The following is a 24550-nucleotide window of genomic DNA, read 5'->3' as shown; positions in this document are numbered from 1 at the left end:
ACATTTTTAAATCTACAAAGAAAAAGATAAAATACAAAAAAATGTAAACCTTTTTTTTTAAATCAACATATTTAAAGTCAACAGCACAGAATCCCTGAAAAAATGTATTTTGACCAATCACAAAAGGAAAATAGCCTTTCGAAAGGAATCGGCTTTTGATTAGTGGGTAGCCGGCTCACGGATCCAAATGACGCTCCTAGAGCCGTTTCGTTTGCGAATGACACAAGTCGGTTGCATCATTCACCAAAATCCCATTTTCTTTCGGCGCATTAGTAGATACTGGATTCGTAATTCTAACGATAAGGTAGTTGCTATTTTGAATCGTGACATTATCCCAGAAGATGTGACGTAACAAACTCTGAGGAGTGCGAAAAACTGAAGATGAAAACAGCATCAGTTGTGCCAAGAGGGATAAGCCACTGTTGGCGTTCTGCAGCCAAAGTATCAATAAAGGCATTGCAACCGCAGAAAAGGCAGTTACTGTAGTTAGATTACCCCGTTACTGGGGGGAAAAAACAATGTCATTACGTATTTCTAACACTGGCAAAAACCCCACAGAGTTCTCAATGTAATGTCATAATTTTGCCCCCCAAAATTTTATCATTTTTATTTTATTTTACTCGAGAAGTATGCCTTCTTTTCAAAAGTCAGCAGAGTAAAATTGGGATTTAAATAAGCAGTACGTATCTACAATTCAATTCAAGTGCTAGCAAAAATAATTGACAAAAATCTCGTATATGCACATACAAATTTACAGGTTCTTGAGTGTCCCACAAAGTCCCCCATGAATTGTGCATAAATCTGTTAAAGTCCGAAGTCACATTTTCAAATCTGATATATTGGTAAAACTCTATAATAGTTTTGTTTTTTCAACAGGCACACTGTTGTGCAAAGCTTAATAAAATGCGGATTCAACTGTCAAAATCAAATTGAAAAAATCTGGATTTGTGTGTGTTTTACAAGCCCGCTATTTCAATCTTGCTTCCTCCTGTACAGTAGGTGGCAGTGTGCACCCAAATGATCCGACAGTAATTCCATTGTAAGAAGAAGCTCGGTTGAGGAAATGAAATACTGTTCAGCACTAGACTGAATTTACGTTCAAATCAAGGTGAGAAATACATTGTTCTTAAAATTTTCTCTGCCACAATTTGTTGTTGGTTCTGGTAAAATTTTAACATCAAACTAGTAATTCTAAGAGCGGCATTGTGTTGAACCGTTCGTAATTTAGCTGCCATATTCACATTGTAGCGTAGTACTCAGTGTTGACGAGTTGCGACGACATCTCGCAGTCGCAAACGATGCTCCGTGTAAACAGCATCGCTTACCGGTCTCCATGGGCATAAAACGTACTCTATTACATTCCTTATTGAGTCAGGGTTGCAACTCTGTTCATCTTCAATCTAACTTTCCTAGCCTGTTAATTAAATGTAAAATTTTATACTTCCACCTAGTGGAATACGATTGGCTTTACAAACAAGGACCACACAATGTTCAGGGATCAGAATTTTCCGCGGATCCGCGGATTTCCGCTGTTTTTGAACCCCAAAGGCATTCCGACTTTTTCACTTTTTCTCTTGCGTAGCAAACAAATTCAAAATCCGACTGTCTCACTCTTTCCTTTATTGCTCTGGCGCACCCTGGCGGCCGTTAGAAAAATTGGCCGCATTGTCCGCCCTGCTTTATTCCTGGACCCTGGCTATTTCAGCTGAAAATGAAAATCTCCATTCTGATCCCTGAATGTTACAAACGACATTTTGCACATAGAACTACCATAAAACCAAATGAAAATAGATAATTTCTCTAAATCCCCACAACACATACAACAATCACACGCTGGGTGTAGAATTTCCAACATGAAGTCTTTTAAAGGCAATTCCACTGATGGCAATCTTCATTCTCCTGTGGCACCTTAACGATGTTTCTTCTTTACGCCTAACAAGGATCAGACTTTGTTTTAAGGTGTATTTTTTTGTCTGTTTTCAAAAGCTGAAGTGTGATTTGCCTGAGTACAATGCATGACATGAAGTTCTTTTGCGGGAACTGGGATAAAGGGTTTTTTGTGTTGTATAGTAGATGTGGTAGAGGTCCTGGGTTCAAATCCAGCTGTGTGGAGTTTGCAAGTTCTCCCCGTGCTTGCTTGGGTTTCCACCAGGTACTCCGGTTTCCTCCCACTATCCAAAAACAAGTCCAATTTGTCCCTAGTGGGAATGAGCGAGTGAGTTGTTTGTCTTTGTGTGCCCTGCGACTGCCTGGCAACCAATTCAGGGTATCCATTGAGCTCCAGCACCCCTGCGACCCTACTTGAGGAAAAGTGGTGCAGATAATGGAGGGATGTTTTTATAAAACACTGGGTTTGGTTTTCCTGTATATACATACAAATTTGATTTGATCTAACACTAAAGGAGCTACACAGAATTTGGGACATCTTTACTTGCTTGTATCATCCATGGCAGCCTCTTTCATGCTTTTTCCTTATTGCGCGTACAAGTAGTGATGGCAAAAAGAAGCCCCATAAAGCAGCAGCACCCTTCAGGGAACTGCTTCATACACACGCTGGGGCTTCAAATTGGTTAATTTTCTTGACTGCACCATCATGTGACCAAAAAATATATAACACACATCCTGCATGCAATGAAATGGTGCGACCAGTGCAGGAGTGGGCCCCTTTTTTCAGCCCAGGATCTTTATACCCAAAGCCGACCCACTTAGCTATGTAGGAGGAAATTTATTGAATTGTACAGCAGCAATTGTGATGCAATTCTGTTGGGAAGAAATTTTGGTATATGTTGATAAGTTAACAGAAAACACTTTTCTGTTTTAATTTAAAGGAAAGTTATTTAAAAATTCTGATATTAATGAAAACACCTTTACCTAGGTACAGAAACAGTACAGACGCTACCCTACTTACGAAGGAAATTTTTTCGTAAGTTGCTTCAGTGCTATGTTTTGTATGTTTAAGGTTTATATAAGTATGTTTAAGGCTTGTGTAAGTAAACTGTATTGTTTTGTACTAACAAATAAATATTTCAAAAAATAATATGCTCTATAAAGATAAAGTTGAGTTTAACTTACTTTTGGAAGATGCTCTTCAAGAGTTAGGTGACTTCCTCTTCCGTGGTAAAAAGCGGCCCAAAAAAAAGCGTTCCGACCTTTTCCTCAACCGCATTAAGCTTTCTTATTCCACTTTCATTTCAAAAGAAACGGCTAGCCCCTTTTTTCACTTTACACCAACCATATTGAATGGATGCACGAGTTATTTTATTTTTTTATTTTTTTTTACTTCATTATTTTTTTTCTCTTCTTTGAATCATTTTCCCCAGCCGTTTTTTTTCTCTAGTATTTTTCTTATATTCTCCTGTTTTTTTCTTCCTTTTTCTCATTTTCTTTGTGTTCTTTTGATTTTTACTTCATTTTTCTTCCTTTATTGTTGTTCATTCTTTTTCCTCTTTTTACCTTTATTTTATTTTCCCTTCTGTTTGTCCTTTTTCCCCTCTTTAGCTTTATTTGTTCCCGAAAAGTAACTTTGTGCAGAATGTTACATGATATTTTTTAATATACGGACAAACGCAATAAAAACAATCTGATGAGGCTTTTGGGAGCTGAAAGAGCCGACTCTTTTTCGTGAGCCCAATTGAAAGAGCTGCATCTCGAAAAAGAGATGGAGTTCCCATCACGACGGGTTTGTTTGAGTGAGAGTATTGAGATAGATTTGTGTCTTTATTATTCAATCAAAAACAAGCTGTTTCAATCAAACAACATATTTTCAAACAAAAAATCTTAATGTCAATCAAAGAAAAAAAGTGTTTAAATGAAAAAAATATTTGACACTCAAAAAAATTGCATTTGAACACTATTTTTTGGATTGAAAATGTTATCTTTGATTGAAGTCATCTTTTCTGTGTTTGGATCATGTTTTGGGTAGGACATTTGTGTCTTTATTATTCAATCCAAACAAAAGTTGTTTCAATCAAAATATACATTTTCTATCCATTATCTGCACCGCTTATCCTCAGTAAGGTCGCGGGGGTGCTGGAGCCCATCCCAGCTATCTTTGGGCAGGGGGCAGGGGACACCCTGAACTGGTTGCCAGCCAATCACAGGGCATGCAGAGACAGACAACTCACTTGCTCATTCACACCTAGGGACAATTTGGACCGGCCATTTAACCTGACATGCATGTTTTTGGAATGTGGGAGGAAACCGGAGTGCCCGGAGGAAACCCATGTAAGCACGGGGAGAACATGCAAACTCCACACAGGAGGTTTGATCTCATGACCTCAGAACATGCGCTAACCACTGTGCCGCCGTGCTGCCCATATACATTTTCAATCAAAGAAAAAAAGTTAAAATGGCAAAAATAAAGTCATTTGAAGTTTGTTTTTAATTGAACTGCTTTTTTTTTTTGGAACAATGTGAAACAAGTTTTGAAGTCGTTTTTTTCTATTGAATCATTTTGACACAAATACCCCGCGGTGGGCAGGTGCTTTGCCATGGGTAAGACATGTTTGAGTGACAAGTGTCTAGACCAGGGGTCAGCAACCTTTTCGGTGTGGAGTGCCACTTTCAAATTTCCTTGTAAATCAGTGTGCCACACCAAGATTAATGACTCGCACAATAATTTTTTATATCCAACAGCGCTGTAATTTTACACCAGTCCAAATATACAACATGGATATACATTGAAATCGTATAACTGACCAATTTTATCTTCCACTATTCTTGTTCATCAACAAATTAAAAAATGAATGTGAGCAACAGGTGGAAAGGCCTGTAGACATCATGACTTCAAACATTCTTCATCAACAATGAACTGCAATCAAAAAAGAAGTGATATGAACAGCTACCATACCATTCATCAATAAAACTTTATTTCAGAAACTTTTACCTGCCAAAATCTGACTCCCCTGCTAATATGGACCTGTTACCAGCTCGGTAGCCTAGATGGTAGGGCGCCTGTTCCGAGACTGGGAGGTCGCTGGCTCAAGCCTCGGCCGAGTCATACAGAACTTTTCTCATAATATTACTATTATTAAAAATAATAATAGTAGTAATAAAACGAACTAGATTTGTCGAACACCTATTCAGTAACACATCTCAAAGTGGGAGTATTCCTCTGTAGTTGGATCCCAAAGCCAACAAAACATAATAGGTTTAAAATGCGTCTTACTTTGCAAACAGTAAAGGCAGGGAAGTCCGATTTTAAATGGAAAAAAAAAAGAGATTTGTTTACACCGCGGGATCCAATGCAACCAGGGTTTCATTCACAATAAAATACATTATATATGGCTATTATAGTACATCAAATAAAGGATATTTGTGTACAATTAGTTGTGATCGTGGTTATCATACCGTACATTGATTCGTCTCCGGTGTTGGTGACTTTTTCTTCTGGTTTAACAAACGCATTTTGTAGAATATGGTCACGCTTTATTGTTTTAATAAACGCCTTATATAGACTACGATCGCTTAACTGTTTCAATTAGCTCGCTTTATTGTTTTAATAACCTTATTATATAGAATGCGAGTCATTCTTTATTATATATGGGCCCCCATATATAACCTTATTATATATGGGGCGAGTCAACCAGTTGAACAACTTTTTCAACAGGTTTGACCACTCCGCCTCATCCTCACCCCTGAGTACTGCAGCTGTCCTTCCCCCTCCCCCTCTGGACACTAGCATGAAAGACATCCCCCCACTAAAAATAACTGCAGCCCAGGTGTGTGGAGAGCTGAGAAGGCTGCGAACCAGCAAGGCAGCTGGTCCAGATGGAGTATCCCCCCGACTGCTGAAAGCCTGTGCGTCTGAGCTGGGAGACCCTCTACAGAGCATCTTCAACCTGAGCCTTGAACAGGGGAGGGTCCCTCAGCTGTGGAAAACATCCTGCATCATCCCAGTCCCAAAGAAATCAAGACCTGAGGAACTCAACAACTTCAGGCCGGTCGCCCTGACATCACGTGATGAAAACCATGGAGCGGTTGCTGCTGCACCACCTGAGGCTACAGGTCCGTCACGCCATCGACCCACTGCAATTTGCTTACCAGGAGAAGGTGGGAGTGGAGGATGCTATAGTATACATGTTACACCGATCCCTCTCTCACCTGGATAGGGCTAAGGGGGCTGTGAGGATTACATTTTTGGACTTCTCCAGTGCCTTCAATACCATACAGCCTCTGCTACTGAGTAGGAAACTGACAGAGATGGGAGTTAGCTCACACCTTGTAGAATGGATTACTGACTACCTGACAGGCAGACCCCAGTATGTGAAACAGGGGGGCTGTACATCGAACACTGTGGTTAGCAGCACAGGATCTCCGCAGGGGACCGTGCTCTCTCCGTTCCTATTCACTCTATATACATCAGACTTTAAGTACAACTCTGAGTCCTGCCATGTGCAAAAGTTTGCCGACGACACTGCGATCGTGGGATGTATCAGAAATGGGCAGGAGGAGGAGTACAGGAAATTGATTCAGGACTGTGTCCGATGGAGCGACGCAAACCACCTGCACCTGAACACCACCAAGACCAGGGAGATGGTGGTGGACTTCAGGAGAACCAGAACTCACCTGGTTCCTGTAACCATCAGAGGAGAATGTGTAGAATCTGTCCAGACCTACAAATACCTTGGTGTGCAGCTGGACAACAAACTGGACTGGACTGCCAACACAGAAGCTCTATGTAGGAAAGGGCAAAGCCGACTTTACTTCCTCAGAAGGCTGGCCTCCTTCAAAATCTGCAAAAAGCTCCTGAAAATATTCTATGAGACAGTTGTGGCAAGCGCCCTCTTCTATGCGACAGCGTGTTGGGGAGGCAGCGTCAAGAAGAAGGATGCCTCTCATCTCAATAAACTGGCTAGGAAAGCGAGCGCTGTTGTGGGCACAGAGCTCGACAGCCTGACAACAGTAGCCGAGAGACGGGCACTGGAAAAGCTGCGGTCAATCATGGACAATCCATCGCATCCACTACACAGCATTATCTCCAGACAGAAGAGCAGTTTCAGCGACAGACTGCTGTCACTGTCTTGTACTACGGACAGACTGAAGAGATCTTTTCTTCCTCATGCCATGAGGCTCTTTAACTCTACCCGGCAGAGTAAAAGCCCACAGTAAACGACACCACCTACATTGCATATTACCGAATCTTATTGCAATATGTATTCTGTGTTAGAGGTAAGATCGGGCCAAAAAAAAGCACCCAAGCCCGACGCAGGCCCGAGGGGTATTAAACCCGACCCGGACCGAGCCTGACTAATTAACTGGATTTGCTGGCCCGGCCCGAGGGGAGCCCGAAATTACATATTTTATTTATAAGGAGGGGTGATTTATGATAACAAATTAAACTCTGCCTTTTGTTACAACATCTAGGCCTAAGTTAAATAAAACTGTATAAACATTTACATCTTTTATATTTCTGTGTCTGCACTGCAGATGTTACATTAAGCGACAATCTGTCATTGACGGTTTTTTTTTAGAGGCGGCGTAAACATTTAAGAGCGTCCGTCATTTTGACGACTTGATCATTGGGCCATAATCCACAGCAGCAGTACGTCCTTAAGATTCTAGCGTTGGCTTCGCTGAGTGTCAAATTGACACACAGCGAAGCCAACGCAAGTGTTTGTATCATTTTCGACGATCAATTTGAAAGTGCTCCACAGTTCACTCTTACTAGAGTGTGTTTTCCTTGTCAGTTCTCCTCTCTTTAGTTCATCTTTCACTTCTTGTTGGTCCGACTCCATATCGGGGATACCAGGCCAAAATCCTGCGAATTTGCGGAGGGGAAGATTATTAAGAGGATGTAGCGAGCAGAGACGGGAGTCGTAGGCGGAGTGCCAAACAAAGGTGCCAACGGGAGCTGCTTTAATGACATGTAAACTTGCAATAACAAAACAAACACGGGAGTCGCTAGAACCGGCCGAATTAAGAGTCCCCCTAGGAACTCGCTAACTAAACAATGGTTCCGTGGGTGAATTATGTACAACCCACTACAAGGACAGCATTCACGTCACGTGCACAGAGCATGCTCTGGCTCCGTTAAATAGCAATTACAGCTCCTTCTCCGTTTTATCCAAATTATTTATTTTATAACAAGTATTCCTTGGTCTAGTATCCATACATAGTTTAAGTATATATTTTTAATGAACATATATTTATAATTATTAATTAATTAAAAAAAAAAAAAAAAAAAAAGCAGGACCGAACCCGACCCGACCGTATGACTGACATTTCAGGCCCGACCCGGCCCGAAATTGCCTCGGGTTCAGGCTTGGGCTCGGGCCATAAATCTTAGGTCTATTCTGTGTAGCACTATTTAGTTATTCTACATAACACGCTACAGTGGGCATTTGCACGTCACACTGGGTATTTGTATATTGTATTCTTTTGCTTTATTATTGTATTGTTCTCAGCTCAGGGATGCTGCTGGAAATGTGAATTTCCCTTTGGGGATGAATTAAGTATATATCTATCTAGCTATCTAATGCGATTGCTTTTGTTGGAGCGCAGCAGAATGCGCGTTCACGCGAGAGGGGGAGGATTTTGCAAAGGAGCGTTGGACACAGCGTGTTTTTATTTATCCGCCTTTTCAGACTCGTCCTTGAATTCATGTTCATATTTCGTCTCGTGATGATGTTTAACACTTGACGTGCGAGGTACAACGCTCTCGAGGTATAATGCACAAACAGCACGGTCATTTTTTGCACAAAGCCCCATTCGTCTGTCCACGCTGGCTGGAAAGAACACGATTTTTCCGTTTGAGGAGACGTTATGATTTGGCTGTCGTGATTCGTTCATTTATCGCGCGCCAGTGTTTCTGTGGGAGGGTTAAAACACATCTCCCCTCCTCTGCGAGGCACTGCAATGAAAGCGCGCAATGAAAATATCTAAATTTCAGGTAAAAATGCGCATTTAAAAAAAAAATCATGATTACTTTGCCGTGCACGCGTGCCACTGGTTAACCCCTCGCGTGCCTCTGCTGGCACGCGTGCCATAGGTTGCCGACCCCTGGTCTAGACCAACGACGTCTTTCTGACGAGTAAATCACGGTTGCCACAACGTGGTGGAGTTGTTGAAAAGCATATACAACCGTATCAATACGATTGGTGTCATGTTATTATCGTCCTCTGATATCTAAAACATACAGCTTGCTAACTTAGCTCACGTTGACTCTATTTTGTGTGATAGGTATCCAACGCCTTCACATTGTCTGGCAGGTTGCAGGGTGAGCTAACGGTCATACAGTCGTAACGTCGTAAGTATGACTTATGCTTACTCCAACTAGTGTAACTGCTAAGCATAATGCCATTAATGTTGTTGGTGCAGAGACTTGTCACTCAAACATGTCTGACCAATGGGGAAGCACCCGCCACTGCGGGATATTTGTGTCAAAATGAGAAGGGTTTTCTCAAAAGTGCAATTTGGTCACTGAGTCTCCGTAGCATGTGTACTTCCTTGTGATTTTTAGCACTCGTTCTCGGTCGCGCTACACGATACAGTGACATCTAGCGGTCAAATATTTCACACTGTCGCTTTAAAGGTATATATTTAAAAGAATTAGCGTTTTTCTGCGGAGGGAAAGAAAATGTATGTATGAATGGTATCAGTTTGTGGTATGGGTATCCATGACTCGTTTGGATTTGGGTATTTATCGTTTATGTGTGTGTAATTTCTTTAGGTATAGGAAATGGAGCGTGTCACCGGACTGCTCCTAGCTAGCCTGGGCGTTGTACTTCTCTACCGCTTACTGAGCCGCCTCCGATCCGGCGCTACTCTCCAAGACGCAGTGGTGGTCATCACCGGCGCCAGCTCTGGATTGGGCAAAGGTCAGCTCCGGTTACTTGTCTGGCACCAACTCATCGACTAATCATTTGATTTTTCGCCATTGTAGAATGTGCAGGCCTGTTCCATAGAGCAGGGAGCCGATTGGTACTGTGTGGTCGTGATCCGGGTCGGCTGCAGCGGGTGGTCGAAGAGCTGAGCGCGAGTGCAGGCGACGGAAAGCGCAAGGTATGTGCTCGCCAGATTCTCCCTTAATTGAATTTCAGACGGTCAGGTCGTTGTAGATTACCGGATGTGAATGAATGAGGTCATTTGTACTTAAATCAGGGGTCTCAAACTCAATTTATTTAGGGGCTGCCAGAGTTGTGGTTCAAGTGAAATAGTTTAGTATTTTCCACGAGATCAAAATATTAAACTATTCTCAAATAATATATGCTTACTGGTATATCAGATTTTTTTCAATACAAACTATGACTCTATTCTCAAATACATACATTCATTATTTACAAAATAAGAACTAAAAATGAAAACATTAACTCAACAATGAGTAAGAAAATAAATCCGTAACATCTAAGTAATATCCATAGGGAAGATAAGAAATGGAAAAAAATATCTCTAATAAAAATCCAATTAGTCGTATTCTCTGTCTCGGTTGTTGTGTCTATCACTGTTTTTCCCTTTATCTTAGTCTGTCTTTCTCTCATTGTGTTTGTCTGTTTTAGTCGGTCGGTTTGTCAGTCCGTCTGATAGTCTGTGTATATTTTGATCCGTCTCATCTTTTCCGCAATGTACACTGACTTTCAAGCACATCGTTTAAAGCAGACAGAAATTCAAACTTGGATTTGGCGAGCTAATGTTTTTTTTTTTTTAACATTTGTTTTTTGTTTTTATTTTATCCCGAATGAAGTGTAATTGTGACTGCATTTGAAGGTGAGCCATTTCGGAGCCCTGCCTAACTGATTAAGACAGAGGTAGCATCAATATCCAGCTCGTGCAGGCAGCACTAAAACAAAATTTTAATATTAAGGTGGGGGCCTCAAACTATCAGCATGCGGGCTACGAGTTTGCGACCGCGTTTTAAATGGATCTTTGAAGTTTACGGTGAATAACGATTGAAGTGCCTTTCTGTCCTTAACATACAGACATATGTCCCTAGCACCGTCGTCTTTGACCTGGGAGACAAAACGTTAATGGACCGAGCGGCAGAGGACATCTTGAAGTGTTATGGACGAGTGGACGTCCTCATTAATAATGCTGGAATCAGTTACCGTGGAAACATACTGGAAACTCACCTGTCGGTTCAGAGGGATGTCATGGAAACAAACTATTTTGGGCCGGTCGCTCTTACGCAAGGTGAGTGAAAATACAATGGTCCTCGACTTATGATTAGTGTATCTACTAATTGGTCCATTTTTTGATTCTGGACACATCTATTGTCATTTTTGCTATTTTTCATGCTTTCTAAAGCTTAAAAATGTTAAACGAATTAAGAAGTTTATTCTGAAAGCCTAATTATATTGATGTAAAAAGTTAAAGCTTTAACTTAGGGTTACCCTTTTTGAGCCTGCTTTTGCTACGAGTTAAAGATTAAAACTGCTTTAACCTAGTGAAAACCTTTTGAACCTGCTTTTACTCTGAGTTCACGTATATAACCCCCCTTATCCTCCCAAATTTGAAGCTTTAAAGGAACAATGTGCATTATTTAGAGACCGCTAGTAGTTAAAGACATATACTGATTTGAATAAGCAAAAATACATGAACTATCATAAAAAAGTGTATTTTTTTTAAGTACCTGTAGGTTCAGAAATTTGTCAATTTTTGGGGGGATGATATGACTGTCCGCCTTCTTGCTGCTACGAATATTCCCAAAGACCTTGTGAAAGGCTGGGCAAAGAAATGAGAAAAATTGGTGCCGTTTGGTCATTTTGAGTTTCCATAGTTTTTATTCTTCCTTGTGCTTTGCAGCACTTGCTTTTAGTTGCACTATTACTTAGTGTCCCTTTAAAGACAATTTTAGCATTAAAGCTTAAATTTTGACATCTGTAACTTGTAGTATTGTTTTTTTCGATTGGATAGAGACAAACTCGAGTTTGGATTTTCTTTCTTCTCAGCTCTTCTTCCCTCCATGGTTCGCCAGTGCAGCGGCCACATTGTTGTCATAAGCAGTGTTCAGGGAAAGATCGCTATTCCTTACAGATCAGCTTGTAAGTTTTTTTTCCCCCACGTTACTTCAACAATTGAATAAAAATGAAACTTTATGTCCCGTGTTTAGATGCAGCGTCCAAACACGCCACCCAAGCCTACTTTGATTGTCTTCGAGCCGAAGTGGACCGTTTTCGGATATCAGTGAGCGTCATTAGCCCGGGACACATAAGGACAAATCTGTCCGTCAATGCGGTTACTGCAGATGGCTCAAATTATGGCGGTAAGGCAAAGATATGCAACTTCAAAATTGGTAGCTTCTCAAATGTCCTCTACTGTGTGTACCGGTACTTGCGTAGAAGCCAATCCCTTAAACCTGCTTTATAAGAGCCACATATTATGAGAAATATGTACCCAAATTTTCTCTAAAATATGTACCTAAACCACAATCATTGTTTGAATGTGTAGCTGATAAAGCTTAATTTAGCGGTAATAAAGGTGAAAATATAACAATTTTAAACCATTTTAACTTTAAGCAGGTCTTTGATGGCACACACTCTTACTCGATTTGCATATTTGGCAATAATTTACTTCTTCGGCGTTCCCCCTTTTTTTCCTTCCTTTATAACTTTCTTAGGGCACATTACTATCTGCAAAAAAAGACAATAAAACGCACTAAATCTTAATAGAATGAGTTTTCGTCCTCTCAAACACAATCTTGAGAGCGCTGATGAACAGGAATAAGAGATCGGGCAAGCGGGGGAGAATAAGAACGCGGCTTGGCTGTTTTGGACACAAGATGGAGGCCGAGCACGTCTTAAAAACGATTCATTTGTCTTACTCCAATTAGCACCCTGGAAACTGAAGGCAGTTCTCTAATCGGTTTCAGTGTAAAAGGCGTTTGTAAAATGACGTTTTAATGTTTTATCTTTCTTGGGGTTTGGTTTGGCAGTTGGACAGTACTAAAAACAAGCCTTTTCTTACTTTCACCATTTTCATGTTAAAAACTGTGGGGGCGAGCTTTAAGTTACTCCCATCCCCATTCCTCCTACTTAGTTTTCCACCTTGAACAGCTTTACTATAAATGGCCTGGAGAGGGATGAGTGCCAGCAGGCTGTACTTGCCCAAGACACACCACAGGAAATGGTGCCCTTACGAACCTAGTGCTTAAGGGAACCAACCAACCAACCATGATAAAAGCAGATAGGCTGTGTGGGAAAAAAAAAGCATAAAGGGCGCTTTGAACTCAGTTGGGCATTGTTAACACATGCCTAATTGAGAAAATATTCTACTTAAAACGAAATAGATAGATAGATAGATAGATAGATACTTTATTCATCCCAGAAGGGAAATTCACACTTCCAGCAGCATCCCTGAGCTGAGAACAATAAAATAATAAAGCAACCTTTTAGCCACCTTTTAATAATAGTGGTCCTAAATGTGACTATGGCAACATTTTCAAAATATGAAAATGTTTGTTTTTTCATTGTTTGGCATCTCTTTAGAGAAAATCCATGATGCACCGTGGACACGAAAGTTGAATTCGGGAAATGGCCATAAATGTAGAACATTTCCCCTTTTCATATGCCAATTTTGGACTGTTGATAACCCAAAATTGAAGTTAAGCAGCGTCTTATCTTTTGTTCCTTTATTTTCAGTCATGGACAAGAACACAGCGTTGGGTTGGGATCCTGTCCACGTGGCTCAGGCAGTTCTGGAAGCTGTGCGTCACAAGAGCAAAGACGTGGTTTTGGCAGGACTTTTGCCCACCGTTGCCATTTATTTACGCACGTTGTGGCCCGGCCTTTTTTTTAAGATCATGGCCGCCCGTGCATGCAAGGAGCACAAACCCAAAAATACTTGAAAAGCAAGGACAAAATTGACTTTTTTTTGGCTGTGGAAAAAGATTGTTTTAGCTTTTGTAACTAAATATCTGGTTTCTCCTTCACATTATTATCACCAACGTTTAACCTCATGAAAACATCAATGTTTGATAAAAAAAAGTGTTTCTCAACCAGTGGGTCACTACCTAGAAGTGGGTCATTGATCCGTTTTCAGTGGGTGCCGGTTCTTGCCTTTGCAAAATAATGCCAAGAAGAGGTATATCTTAGGGGTCAATTACTCTCCTTAACAGTAAATGGTGATGATAATAATAAAAAAAACATGCCTAGTCCCTTCAATAATTCATCCAAGCCCAGGTTAGTTTTACAGCAAATGTGGAAATGAGTGCGGCTTAAATTTTCTTCAAAGCACAACGTTTTCAGTATTTACCTATTGATAAGTAAAGTCATGTTTATTTGTGATGCCCTTAATAACAAGGAGTCTCAAAGGGATGCATAGACCACATATTAATGCAGACTACAGACTATTGTTACACCATCCTGATCTAAAACCTACAGGGTAAAACTATAAAACCTCAACATGATGAAAATGAAGGAACCGTACATGAGGTAATCCTACCAGGATGACCAGCCTGCAACAAATGTTGCAAAAACAAATACACCGATATTGTCAACGTGAAACGTAGGTCATTCGTAATTAGAATAAAATTATAACACGTGAACTTAAACATTTTTGTATTGCCCTTTTTGGTTTAATTTATTTGGACTTTGTGGGTAAAAACTGCTACAGAGGAAATTGATTTTGTCCCCCCATGAGTGCAGTGTTGATTCTTGGGGTTTAGAGATTGACGTGTCTCTGCTGAAAGTACATAATTTAAGTTTATCATCCGCAAGCAAGGCGAGGGTGGTGATTAAGTTTTCGTTTGGGAGCCAAAAATATATATAATCTGTTTGTCTGTCCACCTAAGAAAAAATGTGAAGGAGTTAAGATATAACTACCATCTTTCACAGGCAATCATTTTGGACCACACTAAGAGACAAAACGGATAGAAATTGGGAGAATTTATTCTTAAGGTTATACGACACTGATCCTTTAAGAGGATTAATTTCCATTAATTGAAAGTATCCGATACTGAGCCCACTCAAATTTCCAAATTGCGCAATATTAAGAAAGTCAGGTGCAGTGCAAAGAAATGACACACAAAATTCAAAAAATAAGCTTTTTATAGAGAACTTTCAGCACAGAATAAAAACACCTTTCGACCAATGGAAATTTAAACACGTTGCTTGGATATGGTCCTTAAGTTAAAGAGAAACACTTTTTAGAAATGTTAATAAATATTCCAATTATAATTTACATTATTTTACAAAAGTTCTGTGAATATTGGAATCACAGTTGTGCAAAGAAGTCCTTCAAAGAACAAATTAAACAAAATATATCAGATTCAGTTTGTTTTCTTGTTTTTTCAAAGACAGAATAAAAATAAACCCCAGTGAAAATTGATCATTTATACACAGAATGGGGTCTTTATTCCTTTCCCAAGTGATATATTTCAAATCCATTCAACCAAAATTTAACAATCGGATGGAATGACACTTATGGGATAAAGCACCCGATTTTAGAGATGTGCGTCGTTGCAGATAATGATTGAGCACCAAAACTGGGGAAGTTCCGGTTGAACTTGTGACATCAGGGCAAGAAAAGAAGCCTTTGCTTGCTAACTGTATTGACTTTGGCACAAGAATTCACTTCGACTACAACTCAACATTTCAATAGTGTTCAACATGATGGATTCAGTTTGGAGTGTTATTGAAAATATGGCGTAAAATGAGGCCATCAGTGACGTGCAATAAGGGGAGGCACAGCCTCACCTGTCATTGTAAATAGGAGATCACAAATATATTAATCGGTTATATTTAGTCCATGTTGAAGTTCTTTCTCATTCAATTTTTAGATTCCACATTGTATTATAAATACAATTGGTATTAGAAGTAATTTCATAAGCCCGAGCCTGACCAGAATTTTGGGTCGGGTCAGGTCTAAAATGTCAATCATTATGTTTGGGTTCAGGTTGGGTGTCTCTTTTGCTGACCTAAAAAAAAAAAAAAAAAAAAAAAAAACATCCACCACTTATTGTTCTTTGTTTTTCTTTCTTTGGGTCGTGTGAAGGACGGATACAGATCTCCCACTCCCTCAGCACAGCCCACGTCGCTGTTCTTGGCGCTGCACGGAAGAGGGATTGAATCGGCAGAAAAAAAACATAGAACAATAACAGGTGGATATTTAAAGAGTGCCGGACCCCAAATAAAACGTGCAATTTTGGGTTTTTGGCGAGATTCCCTCAAAGCTAATTGGTTGTTCTTGGGTTGGGTTTTTAGGCTTTTTCTTACCTTTTAATTAGTATGTGACACATGACTGTGCTAAGTGTCTGCAGATGCAAAGTGAGGGACGCAATTCTCTTGTCTCATGGCAAAGTAGGAAGTGAGACCTGCGATTCTGATATGGGACACAACTCGGCCCCAAATAATAGATTTAGCGATATAATTAGCAAGCTGACAGCACATCAAGCCATCCAGTATTATATTTTTTTTCATAATGGAGGATTACCCATCGACTGCTGCTTTTATTCAAAAGGGGCAGCGCAAATACTTCATTTATAACTTAAGGTAAGACAAACGCTTTTTTTCTATGCTGCAGTTTAGATATAATGCTTTGACACGAACCTCATCGCACGTAACTGGAGGCCACAGAGTACGCAACAGTTAGTTCAGTCATTGGAATAGCTTTGAAGGATCGATGAGTTCAATGAACACCCCCCCCCTTTTTTTTTTTTACTACACCAAATGAACTGAAACCAGACTTGCTCTGGGTCCTGCCAACCAGAGCTGCCATTTTGCATTAGCGTCCCTCAGGAACCTCATGTGTGCTGCTTGTGTTCGCTACATGGATCAAATTGAAATCAGGGTCATGACATGAGTGAACAAAAACAAAGCAACTTTTAGCAAGAGCATGGAGATTCTCAAATTGAGACTTTTGTTATTTTTCTAACCCACTTTTGTGGGAAGGTCTACATTGCTCACAAAAATGTTAAAGGATTGCTTTGGGTTCGACCTTTGCAGTAATTTAAAATGTCAAATGAATTCAACCTATCGTAAAATCACCATTACTCTGTACTAGGGTTGAATTCTTTCTAAAATAGTTGGGTTACCTAAATGTCCAAACAAGGCATTTTAAGTAATAATGCTTTTGTTATGTAGGTAAAAAGGGCAGCATGTTATTATTTGACCTCTAGATGTCTCTGTGTTGTGTAGCGCAACCAAGAACAGGTGCTAAAAAGCACAAGGAGGAATACAAACTACAGGGACTTCAAGGGACCAAACCGCATCATACGTTTCTCATTTTTTAGCCCTGCTCATTTGAGTTTTTGGGGTATCCGTAGCAGTAAGATGAGGGACTATTCGATAAATTGAGCTCGTTATGCAAGAGTAAGAGTATTAAATTGCACGTTTATTTGATAGTTATGTATTTTTGCTTAGTTTTAAATTGAATTTAAAATAGTTTAATGGGTTTTTTTTTTACCCCTAGGAGCCACTAAACGCAACAAACTGTCCCATTAAGCAATGTCTGTTTTTATCCTAGAGCGCTAAAAAGCACAAGAATACAATTACAGAGACTCCAAATGACCAGAACACAAAATAGCTAAAATCTAAAAAACAACCCTTTAACTCTTGTTTTGCCCTGTGGCTTTTTTGATTTTTTTTACCCATAGCAGCGAGATGGCAGAAGGTTATGTCAGCCCATTTAAGTAAGACTTATGTAAATGAATGCTAAATTTTCAACATGTGACTATTTTAAAAATACAGAATTATTTCATAGTTCATGTATTTTTGCTAATTCTTTTAACCAATTTCTTTTTTTAAATCAAAGATTATTTTTTACCAGTTGGAAGCACTAAATACCACACGCGGTCCCTTTATCAGTACCATAAAAACAATTCCCCTAACACACTATTATTTAGGTCAATCAAAGTTGCTTTTTCAAACATAATTATAAAATACTGTTTTGTGTATCCTCAAATAATTTTTAAAACGCCATTTCATATTTATTTACAATGCTCTCAATTGTGATCAAATGCAATATCGAATTATACAACCAATTTTGGGGATAAAATTGTTATCCACAGATTTGAGCTCACATGTTCAATGTTTCTGTGCTTTTCAAATGACTTGCTCTGATCATTGTGTCCCACTTCTAGGAATATTTCTGACAACCACTTTTGATTCAAAAGATCACCCAAAATAAACCATCTAACTTTCTGTGAGCAGAGTAACTGCACATTTTAGGGGGCTGGATTTACACACAGCAAAATACGTCAAATAAAAAAAGATAAAATTTGTGATATTTTTGTTCAGAATTGACAAGAGAATCTTCCTGTACATGAGGTTGTGGTTTTTAAATGAAACAGTCTTTTAAGGGCATTTTCATCTCATCTGAAAGTCCGGTAAAGCCGACGTGGCTTTTGCCAATCCGGCTGTCACAACTTCATTATTGCACTAGAACAAAAAGGGCATGGATGGCTTTCTGTACTGTGTGCGTTTCTGCAATCGTCTCCGCTCCTTTACCGCGCTCACTTGCTTCTGCTGAGATGGCGCCAAGGGTGGCGGTTCCGTCTTCTGCTCAGGGCGGAGGGACGGAAGGCTCAGCGACGGCCAGTTCCTGAGCCAAATCGTTGAAGCGTGCGATGTAATCTACGCTGCTCTCGCTCATCATGCAGGCAAGCTGAGAGTCCATCTGTAGGGTGCGGCACTCAATATTTAGCATTCTTAAGGAATAAAGACTTTCCATCAAATATAGAAATATTAGATGTGCGTAATTTAACAGGAGTTCACCTTCGGACATGTTACTTAGAGCCTTTCAGGTCACTATTTTGAATGCTAAATTATAAAAACATACAGTAAACTCCTTTACAGCTGGTAATGGACGCCAAACCTCGCGATATGCGATCTGCAAGCTAAAAATTATGCAAGTATTTGTTGTGCAAAACCTACCTCGGCCACATCAGGAAGCCCGCGTGATTGAAAAGAATCGTGGGAGTTGCAGTCAAGCAAACTGGGACCTAGCAAAGCAGTGCCACTTGAGGGGCCGGAGGGGGTGAGGGTGTTTCGCCTGCCCTTATCTGAAGACACCATGCTGGCTGCAATGACATAAGATGACGTCATGTCACTAGAGGATGCCGTTCAGATAGTAAGGTGCACCAACAAAAAACTGTTCTTTTGTCATATTTTTGTTATATAAGGTGCACAAAATGGAGACTACAGAAAGAGCCATCATGTAAATTTAAGACACATAATAGTGCAATAATTCATTGATTAACATCAGAAAACATTGTTTGCAGTTGGGAGCGGACTCAAGTTGCTGCGGTGAGGACGCCGACACTTTACCACTCGACCACAAGTGGTGCGCATGCAAGCGAAAAGGCATTCGACCATATATCAGTCTCAAACCATTTTCACTTTTTTGTGCCACAAACACTGATTTGCATAATGCATTCTGATAGGTTAAACAGTCTCTTCATTTCTTAACCTGTGCGTCAATAAACCCTCTGTTTAATATGTATACGTACTTAAAAGAGCTTGTATAATATTTTGTTGAAAGATTGAGTTGGAACATGATTGACTCACAGGTGCAAAAGTGGAGACTGAATGCACTTTGTATATCAGTGTTTCCGGCACAGTCAAGTCAAGTCAAGTCATTTTTATTTGTATAGCCCTTAATCACAATAAGTCTCTAAGGGCTTCACAGATTAGTACACTATGTTACACAGACTATTTTTCAGCCGACAAGAAGAGTAGGTTTTTATTCATATGCAATGGAGTAGAAGTGAGTTTTAAGTTTAGATTTAAACATTTCCACTGAGGTTGCAGATCGGATCTCAGGGGGAAGAGCATTCCACAGCACCGGTGCCCGGATGGAGAACGCTCTCGAACCAGCAGAAAGCGGTTCTAGTAATTTTCTTTACATGCATCTCAAAGGTTAGATCAGGGTCAAATATGACACCTAAATTTTTAACTGAGTCACTCTGTGTGATGTGACATTTGTCAATGTTCACAGCAGTTTTTGAGAATAAGTCACGGCATTTAGATGGACCAATGACTAACATTTCGGTCTTTTCAGAGTTAAGACGCAAGAAATTGAGTGACATCCACTCTTTTATCTCAGTGAGGCAGGCCTCCAAATTTCCACAGTTTAGTGTGGAAGATTCCTCCAACGGAAGATAGAGTTGAGTGTCGTCTGCGTAGCAGTGGAAGCTGATATTGTACTTGCGAATAATGTCACCTAATGGAAGCATGTAAATGTTGAAAAGAAGGGGGCCAAGCACTGAACCCTGCGGAACACCGCAGGTAACATTAAAGGGCTCAGATGTCATTTCACCATATTTAACACAGTGCGTCCTATCTGAGAGGTAGGATCTGAACCACGAGAGGACGGTTCCTGAGAGACCAATCCATTTTTCCAACCGTTCTAGTAGGATATTGTGGTGCACTGTGTCAAAAGCAGCACCAAGATCCAGCAGCAGCAAAAGTGATGAAGCGCCAGAATCCATTGACATTAGGAGATCATTTGTTACCTTGATCAGAACTGTCTCAGTAGAGTGGTTAGCCCTGAATCCGGATTGCATGGATTCAAAAAGGTTATTCTCGGATATGAAAGCATTCAGCTGCTGTGCCACTACTTTTTCGAGTACTTTAGAGAGGAAAGGTAGGTTTGACACAGGTCTGTAATTACTTAATATTTCTGGATCAAGGTTGGGTCGTTTCAGTGTGGGTTTAATAACGGCGGACTTAAAAGCTGAGTAAAAACAGTGTGATAATACCTTTCCGAATGTAATCTGTACCACTGGTGGTCTAGTAGTAACATGTTGGCACCTTAGACCGCCAAAAACTGGATTTAAACCAGCGATAATTATCAATTGATCAATCAAGCTCTAATACGAAAGTATACTGTAAAACCTTAGTTACTGTAAGCATTTCTAATCTGATGTATTTTGCGAGTATACAAGGCACAAAGGGGTTATTGGCTGCATTTTCAAATTTCCGTCCAATTTGAGGTTTTTAAATACAGATTCAGATTCAGATCTACTTTATTGTCATTCTAGTACACGTGTATACAGAACGAAATGTCGATACATCTGACCCGCACAGTTTCCTCGAATGTACAGATATAAGTAAGTAAATGTGCCTTAAAGTCAGGGAAATACAGTAGTTGTTCCTTTTAGCTCAAGTTATTTGAAGGTACCGTATTTTCCGCACTATAAGGCGCACATAAAATCAGATTTTTTGTTAAAAAGCTGACTATGCGCCTTATAATCCGGTGCGCCTTATATATGGATCAATATTGAATTGCAAGGTCTCGCAACTAAGAGAAGCAGCCACCGACTCAATTTTTCGCGTAGAAGAAGTGCGCTGTGCATACTGAGAAATATTAAACAACGATTCTCTTTTATTTGTGCGTTTGTATAAAGACCCTGAAATTGCTCCTATTAAGAGACACACTTACAATGCAGAGTTTAAACTCAAGGCGATCAGTCACGCAGTAGAACACGGAAATAGAGCAGCAACAAGTGGAGGAAGCATGAGGATAAGCAGCGCCAAGTAAGGAAGACTAAACAAAGTTTCCGTGGCAATAAAAGCGAGATGGCCACAGTTAGAGGACACACTTGAACAGTGGGTTGTTGGACAAAGAGCAGCAAGTAGAAGTGTCAGTACAATAACTATTCGAATGAAGGCAACAGCGCTGGCACGGGAACTTATCATTAAAGAATTCAGAGGTGGTCCTACTTGGTGTGTGTTTACGTTTTACATTTTACCGTTACTATGTTATTGCTTTATTGTTATTGTTTTGCACATTACGAGTGTCACTATATTGCGATTGCACTAACGTTTAATTTACCATAACAGTATCAGACGGTTTTTTGCGTGTGGACTAAATGGAGGAAAAGTGAAATGTTATGCCTTGCTGTTGTTCAAAGATGTTAAAGATGTGTCACGAAAATGCTTTACCTCAGAGAAAATAATAAAACAGCTGTTTATTCATTTTGGGAGTGAATGAAGATTGTGGAAAGCTTGTTTGTTATCTATTAATAAAGTTTGACTGACCTATCTGACTGTTTTGTTGACATTCCCTTTAGCGTGGCACCATCTAATGGTTGCATAACGTAACTACATCCTCTACTGTAGCCAAGTCAAGTCAAGACACATTTTTTTATATAGCCCTTAATCACAAAAATGTCTCGAAGGACTGCACAGGATTACAATTACAAAATTGCACAATTACCTGATCTTAAACCAGCATGCCCTTATAGCGCCTTATAATGCGGTGCGCCGTATGTATGGAAAAAGTTTAAAAATATATCATTCATTGAAGGTGCGCCTTATAACACGGTGCACCTTATAGTGCCGAAATTACAGTAGTCTTACAGAGCAGGCATCCCAGAGTAGAGTCAGACGAATCACTTGGATACCACTGTGGGTCGTGGCTGGGGGAAGGGATCCAGCCCCGGGACGGGCTGACGGAGGGAGACGAAGCCAGAAGTTTGGGGCCGTCGCTGCCGCTCAGTTTGGCCGGAGAGAGCACAGCTTCCTCGCCTGCATTGCGGCAGCAATCACATTACATAAACAACACTTCCCATAATGCTGTGCTCCACCTTCAAGGCCATTCCTCAGCTTTGACGCACCGTAGTGGGCAGAATTGATGGCGAGCTCAATGATGGAATCGCTGATGTGCGTTTGATTCTCTCCTGGGGTCATCGCTTCTTCAGGGGGGCCCGGCAGAGAGATGTCCAGTAACGATGCAACGCTGGGCGGAGAGAGGAGCGAGTGTCCACCCCCCGTCGCCCCGGGAGATGGCGGAGGAAGACCATTCTGGCAAAGCAATGTTTTAAGTTTTCACATGTTCCCACATTTATTACATACTTAATATCCCAATACAGGGGTCAGGAGATATGGCTCGTTTTGTGAGTACTTGGCTCAGAAGTAAAATAAGGGACATAATAATTTTCTCTATGACTTTCCAATTCTAGTGTATGCAAAGCCAAAGCAACACAAAAAGGTGATTGTTTGGTCCAGACTATATAGGAACATTTTTCAGCTATGGTTTCAAGGGGTTACACCAACAGACCCTGTTTTGGATGGTCGTATTTAAGAAATCCTTTATAAGAAAAGCTTATTAAACAATCTAAGTTCTCTGTTGAGGCTCTTTGGGATTAAAAACTCACAGAACAAACAGTAAATACCGGAATATGCGAGCCAAGCACCCAGAGCAATATTATTGGGCGAATGGATCTCCGCACACGTAGCACACTTGCCTGAATTAATCCATAGCCTTCTTGTTTTTTGTGACAGTTTTACAGAAGAACTCTGATCGCAACCTAGTTTTGGAAGAATTATTCATTGCAAAAATTACGGTCAAAATGAGCCTTGACAATCTTAAATAAATGTATGAGAGACAGATTTTAAGTCGTGTATTTGTTGATATGGGAGACAGGCTCTGCCACTGATTATTATTTCAAAGATTTGATAACATCACCAAACCTCTCACAGTGAAATAAAAGGTCCCGAACAATTGGCTTTCATTTGGAGAGCAGGTTTGGTGATTTCTTGGAATTTTGTCTTAAAATCCATGATGTGACTCTCAGAAAAAAAGGTCAAAAGCTTTTGGTTTCATGGCTCTTTTGAGTCAAAAATTTCCCAACCCCTGTTCTAACCTTTGGTCAATAACATTGCATTCATTTATTTATTCCAGCAACAAATTAGTGATTGTTTTGTCCATCAGATTTTAGACTTGGCAATCTAAATAGCCAATGTCATTAAAAACTGTGCTCATGATGGAAAAAAACTACTGTACAAGCAAATACAAACCTGTACTCGGATTTTTTTTTAAATAGCATTTTCTTTACTAAAACAAAAACAAAAGAATGCAATTTTCAAATTCTGACCTCTACAACACTTTGCTGGAGGAGCTGAGGTTCTGATTCAGCATCCACAATCGGTGCAGGGGCGACCAACGCAGGAGACTCCGGCACTCGACAAGGACTTCCTGGAATGATGCCAGCACTCTTGGCCGCAAGATCAATTGCACCTGGTCAAGAGCAAAAATTAGAATTGCAAGCTATTTGGTTGAAACACGGACTTGAAAAATGGTTGTTAACGAATTCCAGGGCAGGAATTATCAGAACTAAACCAATATTCCCAAAGGAATGCGTCCTGTAAATGCAGCACGGGGGCTAAAATTAGCACCATCAACAATCAGCTGCAGAGGTTGTAAATTCTTCAGGACAAGCGCTGCTAGGTCACTAAATTTCATGACTATCAACACCAGTCTTTGCCATTTGTGGCGCTTGGGGCTATGTGATGATCTCCCCCTTTAACAAACCAGGCTTACTCATTATGTGCTAGTTTGTTTGTCAGGTTTTCACAGTGGATCATTTGTACCGACTAAGAATGCATAAAAAAATAAAGTAATTAGCATAAGCAACTATCAGTTAAATGGAGTGACTACTGTATAGCCAATTAATCTAGTATGCTGGTATATATTAAAAGGTTTGCTTAACAAGAGTTTTTTAATATACTTAAAGGAACACTATGTAATATTTGGCCACTAGGAGTCACTGTATTGTGTAGTACAGTGGAACCTCGGTTTTCGAACACCTCTCAGTTCGCACAAATCGGTGCTCGACCAAAAATTTCGAGAAATTCTTGCTTCGCTGTTTGGTCAAAAAAAAATCGGTCTTCGA

The 24550-nt window shown here is 40.2% G+C and overlaps 2 protein-coding genes across 4 annotated transcripts in view; one reads left to right on the top strand and one right to left on the bottom strand.

Moving 5' to 3' along the window:
- The first annotated feature begins 1006 nt into the window (after positions 1–1006).
- Positions 1007–15201, top strand: dhrs7b (dehydrogenase/reductase (SDR family) member 7B). 2 transcript variants are annotated; one of them, XM_088322610.1, is made up of 8 exons: positions 1013–1108; positions 9181–9247; positions 9671–9818; positions 9884–10002; positions 10917–11127; positions 11886–11978; positions 12047–12199; positions 13575–15201. In XM_088322610.1, exons 3-8 carry the CDS (start codon positions 9680–9682, stop codon positions 13778–13780), a joined length of 921 nt encoding a protein of 306 aa, XP_088178736.1. In that variant the 5' UTR covers positions 1013–1108; positions 9181–9247; positions 9671–9679; the 3' UTR covers positions 13781–15201. The 2 variants fall into 2 exon arrangements, with proteins under 2 accessions (XP_088178812.1, XP_088178736.1); XM_088322686.1 differs by lacking the exon at positions 9181–9247 and having other exon boundaries at positions 1007–1108.
- The window catches only part of cramp1 (cramped chromatin regulator 1), a 26362-nt gene continuing 16775 nt past the window's right edge, over positions 14964–24550 (bottom strand). For both annotated transcript variants that reach the window (XM_088322423.1, XM_088322493.1), the window contains exons 16-20: positions 23753–23895; positions 22493–22679; positions 22236–22403; positions 18807–18952; positions 14964–18549 (exon numbers count right to left, since the gene is read on the bottom strand). In XM_088322423.1, the coding sequence (XP_088178549.1) occupies positions 18436–18549; positions 18807–18952; positions 22236–22403; positions 22493–22679; positions 23753–23895 (758 nt within the window). In that variant the 3' untranslated portion in view covers positions 14964–18435. The remainder of the gene's footprint in view (positions 18550–18806; positions 18953–22235; positions 22404–22492; positions 22680–23752; positions 23896–24550) is intronic.

The sequence above is a fragment of the Urocampus carinirostris genome, chromosome 1 (genome assembly GCF_059441175.1).
Source record: "Urocampus carinirostris isolate Australia breed hairy pipefish chromosome 1, RoL_Ucar_1.0, whole genome shotgun sequence".
In the NCBI taxonomy this organism is placed as follows: Eukaryota; Metazoa; Chordata; class Actinopteri; order Syngnathiformes; family Syngnathidae; genus Urocampus; species Urocampus carinirostris.
Note: the sequence above shows the minus strand (reverse complement) of the source record. Positions and strands in the feature narration are given on the sequence as shown.

What these genes read in the sequence shown, in the direction of transcription:
- dhrs7b (XM_088322686.1), top strand. Translation starts at nt 9,680, where the DNA reads ATGGAGCGTGTCACCGGACTGCTCCTAGCTAGCCTGGGCGTTGTACTT. An exon ending in CAGGCGACGGAAAGCGCAAG is followed by an intron (nt 10,003 to 10,916) that starts GTATGTGCTCGC and finishes CTTAACATACAG; the next exon opens with ACATATGTCCCTAGCACCGT. An exon ending in GCCGGTCGCTCTTACGCAAG is followed by an intron (nt 11,128 to 11,885) that starts GTGAGTGAAAAT and finishes CTTTCTTCTCAG; the next exon opens with CTCTTCTTCCCTCCATGGTT.